General features: G+C 42.6%; 1 protein-coding gene across 1 annotated transcript; it reads left to right on the top strand.

The window, feature by feature from the left end:
• The first annotated feature begins 14 nt into the window (after positions 1-14).
• On the top strand, positions 15-5,872 carry LOC146707806 (uncharacterized). Its single transcript, XM_085459325.1, has 3 exons — positions 15-570; positions 3,018-3,326; positions 3,409-5,872. Exons 1-3 carry the CDS (start codon positions 451-453, stop codon positions 3,580-3,582), a joined length of 603 nt encoding a protein of 200 aa, XP_085315451.1. The 5' UTR covers positions 15-450; the 3' UTR covers positions 3,583-5,872.
• Positions 5,873-7,530: the final 1,658 nt, after the last annotated feature.

Here is a 7,530-nt window from a genome sequence, read left to right as displayed (position 1 = left end):
ATCATTGGGGAACACACACACACACACACACTACTTAAATTTAGACTATCTCGGCTCGGTCACTACCAGTAAATCGGATAAGCTGCTCATGAATAAGTTGATGAGCTCCTCCTCACTCCTCTCCTCCGCCCCCGCTTGTCCAGTTAAATTCCTCCAGTCAGGCATCAAGTTCCCCGGGGAAAGGGCGGAGATTTGGCCTTAAACTCTGTAATACAAGTACCGAACTGTAAGCAGAGGAGGTCGGACAAACCGAAGTGGTTTTACGGAAACCTCAGACAAGACTGACTCTGTGGCTCTAATTAACGCAGCGCTGAGTGGGAGCTGATGGGCAGGCTGAAACGAGCCGGGAATCCGATGATATCGGGATGAAGCAGGCGTAACCGGGAGTATATTAGGGGCTGGTCTGCTCTGCTGCTACCACAAGTGAGCGCGTCTTCAAGTTGAGGTTCAATGGCAGGGAGGTCGACCAGAGGCATAAACGGCTCGAATGGGAGCAGAACCGCGCCGGCAAGGGCCGCTGCTCTAGCCGATCTGCTGCACTATGAGTGCTCCACCTTACTGGAACTCTTTGTGAGTATAAGAACTTATCCCCCCCCCCCCCCCCCCCCCCCCCCCCCACACACACACACACACACACTGGCTGCAGCCTGCCAGCAGGTCACAGTTTGCTTTTAGAGTGAGCGAGAGAGAGAAAGTCTGAGGAAGAGTGTGTGCGTGACAGAGAGAAATGGGCCAAGGTTAAAAGGAAAATTAATAGATATTCTGTCTGTGTGTGTGTGTGTGTGTGTGTGTGTGTGTGTGTGTGTGTGTGTGTGTGTGTGTGTGTTTCCAAGGAGCTACACTGTCAAAGTGTGTGTATGTATGTATGTAAGAGAGAGTACAAAAGGATGATGAAAGGGATGTGTGCAAGTGCAAGATAAGAAGGGAGAGAGAGAGAGAGAGAGAGTGTGTGTGTGTGTGTGTGTGTGTGTGTGTGTGTGTGTGTTTGAAATAGAAGGAAATTATGTCTAGGACAGCAGGGGGTAGGAATGCAGAGCAGAGAGGGGGTGAAGTGTTTGGAATGACATAGGTGGGTGTTTTTGGCACACAGTCATCAATGCTTGGGCACAAAGCCTTCATCTCTTTTCCACCAGCTTGCCTCACTTTGCCAAAAGGTGTGAGAGCGACTGTTTATTACAACTTCTTGGTTTCCTGCCAGTTTGCCTTATCCATCCTTCCTTTCATGTGGCCTTGCTAGGAGCAAGGGAGTGGCCGGGCACACTGCTTCACTTCCATCCATGTGACTCCCTTTATCACCAATATCCAAATTTACCCCCTTTTCTCCTTTTTTCTCCCCCCCCTCACGGTTTGCAGGTTACCTTCCAGTGAACATGTTATGTACGAGTTGGACTTGTCTTAGCTTGTCACACAGAAATTTGTGTGTATTCATCTGCATTTTTGTTTTATACCACACCTGGAAAGCACTGACACTGAAACAGATCTTCTTCCAAATCTTTGGCACGCAAGTGTCAGTGAATCAAATGCACACTATTGAAGATTATTTTTTATCGTGTTATTGTCTCCAGGCACGCTGCCCCACTCTTTTGCATACTGGGTGGGAAAACCCAGGTTTGCAACATCAATTTCCTCTTGAAAACCACTTAAGCCATTTCCAGAGCTTATCAGAACTCCTAATACTCCATAAGTGCACTGTTTCTGGCTTTGAAAACAATTCTTGGTGTATCCATAACTGCCTGACTCACGCCAGGAGTAAATATAAATTTCCTTTGCTGACTTTCGAAGCACACAGGCCACATTCAGGCCGCTGTGTCAGGCTAGTTCTGACTTGCAGGGTTACACATTAATGCCTCAGCAGAATGGCAGAAAGATTTTTCCAATTTTCTTTTCAAGGAGCCAAACCTTCTTGTAATTTTTTTATTTTTTTTTATTTTAAAGGCAGTCTTAAGCAGATAACTTGCATTGCATGTCTAGGCATTTTGTTACTACTAGCCTGTCACAAAAGGTGATTCCCAAAGAGCTATTGGCTGAACACTCGGTACATTTTTGCACAGCGTGCAGTGTATCCTCACAATTTGACTGGACAAGTGGGGGAGAAAAGAAGAGGTATCAGGCCTAAAAGACTGTCTACAGTAGATGAACAGTAACTGAAAGTCATGTCCTTATGAAATACAAAACAGCTCAGCAAAGACCTGGCGCAGGACCTGAGAGATGCACCTAGCTCTTCAGCTGATCCACGTGCCATTTGTCAAAGCCTCCTCTGAAATGTTCTCAATGGAAAATTATGCAAGAACTTGACTTAAAATTAGTGACAACAGGTCTCATGAAGTGATGAATCTGAATTTGAAATTTTTGGTAAAACTGTCAGTATTGTATTAAAGGTAATTGGGGAAAGGGGCACAACTCGGCCATTTGTGTGTTTTACAGATGGCCAAGTGTCTACAGCCATCTGCAAATCATGGTAGAGGCTCTGTTATGGTTCGGGGCCGCATATCAACCAGTGGTGTCGGAGATGTTGTCAAAGTCAATAGAATTATGAATGAAGAAAAGTAACAGGAACCACAAAGAAGCCTGCAGTCTGAGAGTGAAGTGCTTTAATGGGGTGATACCATGTCAGTGAGATAATATGGGGCCTGATTATTCAAGACCTTGCCATTGCTTCTATGGTGCGTCTGTTATTTGAACCTTTTACTTGTTTACTTAGTCCAGTTCCAGTAAAGACTTACTAAGTGAAAATTCCACTATAATGTGACAGCCTTTAGTAAATGATCCCAAGCAAATTCCTTTTGCATTAGGAGGAAGTCCCTGTTGCCTCATTGTCAGTGGTCCTCTGTAAAGGCCAAATTGCAGTTGAAAGTAATGTAATGACTTGCTGAAAACAGACCTCCACTTATACTATCCAGTTTCCCCTTCTTCTATTTCTATCTCTCTCTCTCTGATTGATATTCTTTCAAAAAAAACCTCACTTTTGTTACAAAGTCTGACACGTTTGTCTTGCGTTTCTCTTTTTCTTCCCCAAGAGAAAGAAGGAGAACTTCACCGAGGATGTGACTGACCGTCGTCTGGTGTCTGTCCCTCCTCCTTCTTCCCAGCTGGATACCAGAGACAAACTCTGGCGCATCCACTCGGCGTTGCTACAATGCCAAAAGTTGCTAGAGAAAGCTGTTGCCAAAGAGGAGGAGGAGCTGGGTGGTGGGAAGAAGGGCAAGTATGAGAACAAGAGGAAGCTGGTGAAAGAAAGGTTGCCGCTGCTCATACTTAGCACTGGAGAACTCCTCAAAGCTGCTGAAGGCACGACTTCCCTGACTCCTAGTGTGGAGGGCTTGGAGGTAGGTCCTGAGGTGGTAAAGGTGAAAGTGTTGGACTGAAACTAAAGCATGGTTTACGGTTGTCTCCTCTTGTCATTGGCAGGTAAATGTCCCAACCGGTCTGCTTGACCTGAAGCTTTGGGTGTACCGGGTCTACAAAGAGGTCAACTACTGGAGCAAGACGGCTGCCAACACCTTGAAAGAACTGCCCTCGGTCATCGTCAAGGAAGGAGCAAGGACCACGCAGGCCAGGAACAGGAGAAGCACTCGGAGATGAGATGGAGATGTGGGAAGGGTCGATGAGGAAGGAAAAAGATTAGGGAGATAAATGGCGGAGATTGGTGAAGGTATTGAGAAGGTAGTTGCAGAGCAAGGGGTCCAGTCAACGTCAGGAACAAAGTAAAAGACGGGGAACAGAAATAGAAACAGCCAGCTGCAAGAGACCGATTACTACTGACAGGGAGATGAGAAAACTGGGTTACTGTTCATTCATATATGTATATGAATGAGAGAGAGGAAAACACCATGCTGTGACATTTATGGCAGAGTGTAGCACATCTCTATTCTTTCTTTCTTTCTTTCTTTCTTTCTTTCTTTCTTTCTTGCTTACATGTCTCCTTTGATACAACTGAAACGATTTCCTTTGGATGCCCTGCAGCACACGAAACATGTGATCAGCAATGGGCACATTTAATTTATATTAGCTGTAAACACTGGGGCTATCATAACATGCAGATCATTTCTTGGAGATGTTGAGTGCATGAAAGAAAAAATATGTTAGCAGCACCCTCTAGTGTTTACATAGTGCAACTGCTTGGAGTCCTCCTTTTCTTTCTTAATTTCCTCTGATGTTAAGTATCTTAATTTAATATTACGTTTGTGTTTTTTTTTTTTTTTTAGCACTTTATTAGCAATGAAATAAATCAGTCTAACGTCATCAATGACTCGGGCTCTAAAGCAGGAGTATAGCATAAATGTTCTATACTCCTAAAAGCCAAAAGTTTGCAAACTCGTGCTATAAAAAGAAACAAGGCCTTAAAACCTTAATACAGATCATTTGAGGTGCAACTTTTATTTGTTTTAATGCAAAAGTAGCTGTTTTACATGATCTACATGCATCAGTTGTACTTTACAACAGGCACATGGCTCTTTATGACTGCGTCTGCAGTCACATACACAGTAACTGGTTAAATTGATCACGTATCAGATAGTATCAGAGTCAGAAGCGATGCCCAAATCCTACCTTACCTGTCTGCCTAACCTGGATGAGGCTGCTAATTAAATTAGCCGAAGACTCAGATTGTCTTTAAAGATGTATGAAGGCTCGGGGTAAGAAACAGAGAAGATAAAGTAAATGGGATCCTTTATAGGGAAGTCTTGCCTAGATAGGCACTTATCCATAATGATGTGGAGGATAAATTAGACAGAAAGGCTGATGGAAGAGTTTTAGCAGGTATTTTACAAAAGCACTCTTTTTATTCTAACGACAAGGGCACCATTTATATTTCAACTTTTTATAAAGGTTTTCTTCGCTTGGCTCTGTGCTTGCTGTGTTTAGCATCTGTGGGCTGGTTAACTGACGGCAGGTGCACTGGGAGTAAACAAGACCGTGTGATGTTCGGGGCACCTCGACTGTTCACGGGCTTTTTTTCCAACTACATTTTTGCACCGGAAGGAGACCTAAATGCATTTGGTCATTTGAAATCTGATTAATTTCGGAGATGAAATGTTGGCCCTGAGAAAATGAGACTTACTCAACCTATTGGCTTCATCTGTTACCCGCACACCACACAGCACAAAATCATTCTGATTATCTGCTTTGGAGTTTCAGCAGTGTTTTTATGTGATTCACTGTTAATGAAATATGGCTGCTGTGTACACTGTATGGGTTGGAGATGTAGTTTATGTTTCCTCTTGCTCATTACTCTGTCATTACTGCTGCTGGAGCTCACAAGGCTGACTTTTCTTTTCATTTATTCTCTTGTCTTCCGTTCTCAGTTCTTTAAATTTTAGAGGTTTGGTTTGAAGTAGACCAAGAGCTATTAGAGGTTAGAAGAGGTATATCAAATTTGGCCAAAAACTAAAGAACGGGATGTAATTTAAAAGTTAGAGTCCAGTTTAAATAACGCAGTCCTTGCGAATAATTCTTTATAATCCAGTATAAGAAACTGAGTAATTGCAAAAGCTGACTGCTGGCTTTTCACAGTGAAAGAAGGCTCTAGTTAAGGTTGGTGGCAATGACTGTGTGCCCTGTGCCTTGATATCTGAAAGGGAAATAGTCAGTTTAGGCAGCACATTTTAGAAAGTATTACACTGACTTCAAGATTCAATGGCTTCATATTTAAAACTTTTATTCTGTCTGTGCCGTTCCTAATAATCTGTCTGATATGGACTGACGTACCACTACATTTAGTCTTTCCTTTGCTAACATTTTCATGGAAAGCACCGTGGTTACATTCCTTGCACACCAATTATTTTGTTTTTGTGTATTCTTAAGATTGACTGATTTTCGGTTTTACACTTTTATCAGTGTTTGATCTTTACAAATACAGTTTGTCACACCACAAGGCGCTGTCTTTCTTCTTTTTTTTTTTAACCTCTGGGGGAGACCAACTGAGCTACAGACAAATGGGTTAAAACACAAAGGGAGGATCGGGTTACCATCACGGCTTCATACACAGCAAACACACTGTAGCTATAGTGCATGCTGTAAAGATTGTAGTAATAAAGAATGTATGATTAATTCCAGAAAGTTGACTCTGTTCAGTTGCATAATGGTCAAAACAAGCACCGCTGTTTGAGTGGGGAGTCAAGGAGGCCGTTTCTATAAAACCATCCTGCAGGGAGCCATTCCCCGACTCTTTGTGAAGGGTTCACATGGACGCTGATCAGTGGTCATGAGAGTCTGTGTATGTGTCATGTAGTGGGACAGCTTTTAATCATTAATGCAGCTGTACTGTTTATGTGGTTGGAAGAAGTCACCTGGATGAGTGATGAAACGTTTTTTCACACTGAAAAACTTCCTGGGATTTCATTAGCTGGATTAATGCGCATGCATTTAAACAATGCATGAGCAACTTCCTTTATCTCTGATGGTCTATGAAATGAATTGATGTACCGTACTCATCACTTTCTTTAATGTTATTGACATTTACATTTCTGGTCAGCCAACAGCAGCTGGGAAACAAGTTAGTTTGAACACACTGTAAACAGAAAGTGACATATTAAAGGATGATAGGGAGGGCTGTAGTTAAGGGATACTTTCTTCATCTTTTATTAATGATTCTTTTATTCCAAAATCCAGTGCTCTATCTTAGAGTGCTGCATATATTCACAGGCCTACTTTTTCAACTATTTAGAACATTTAAAAAAAAAAAATTTCTTGAAAAAAAAAAAAAAAAAAAAGACCAGATTTCCAGATGCTAAGATTTTCCTGGGGATTGAACAGAATCGACTGGATTAGAAGTGAGTACATCGCAGGGTCAGTTTAGGTCGAGGGATAAGTTAAAGAAATAATCCAGGGATGTTTGGACATTGACAAAGGATGTTGAAGATGGAGTTACCAGGTAGGAGAAAACGAGGATGACCTTGAAAAATATTTAGTGAACAAGGAGTCGCAGAGGGTTGGCGTGACGGGAGAGGATGTTGGGGATATGGTGAGATAGAAGCAGATGATCCGCTGTGGCGACCCCTAAAAGGAGCAGGAAGAAGAAGAAGATGAGTATGAATTTGGTGCCACTTCTATCAGGTACTAACAGGAAACTTCACACAGGCGCACCAAAAGTGCATCAGAGATTATAGAGATTATTCTTTGACTCTCAGTTTCTCTTGGATGGTCTGGTCAGAATTTGGAGTAAACAACAACATGAAAGCATGCATCCATCCTGCCTCATATCAATGGTCCAGGCTGGTGGTCTATTATTGCTGACCACGTCTGTCCTTTTATGGACAGCGTGTACTCATCTTCTCATTGCTATTTCTACAGGATAACACACCCTGTCAGAAAGCTCAGATCATCTCGGACTGGTTTCCTGAACATGACAGTGAGTTCACTGTATTCAAAAGGCCCCCACTGTCAGATCAGATCTCAATCAAATAGCAGCTTTGGTGGAACAGAAGGTTCTCGTTATTGATACGCAGCTGAAAAATCTGCAGAAATTGAGTGATGCTATCATGTTAACATGGACCAAAAACTCTGAGGACTCTGAATGTCCAGCATCTTGTT

The sequence above is a fragment of the Copadichromis virginalis genome, linkage group LG6, assembly GCF_057382275.1.
Source record: "Copadichromis virginalis isolate Kocher_CV1m ecotype Utaka linkage group LG6, C_Virginalis_male_GT1.1, whole genome shotgun sequence".
NCBI lineage: Eukaryota > Metazoa > Chordata > Actinopteri > Cichliformes > Cichlidae > Copadichromis > Copadichromis virginalis.
This window is presented reverse-complemented; position numbering and strand designations above follow the sequence as displayed.

Bases quoted from the DNA above. Each gene is read 5' to 3' on its own strand.
- LOC146707806 (XM_085459325.1), top strand. From the start codon at position 451: ATGGCAGGGAGGTCGACCAGAGGCATAAACGGCTCGAATGGGAGCAGA. The intron at 571-3,017 runs GTGAGTATAAGA...TTCTTCCCCAAG, and splicing joins CCACCTTACTGGAACTCTTT to AGAAAGAAGGAGAACTTCAC. The intron at 3,327-3,408 runs GTAGGTCCTGAG...TGTCATTGGCAG, and splicing joins CTAGTGTGGAGGGCTTGGAG to GTAAATGTCCCAACCGGTCT.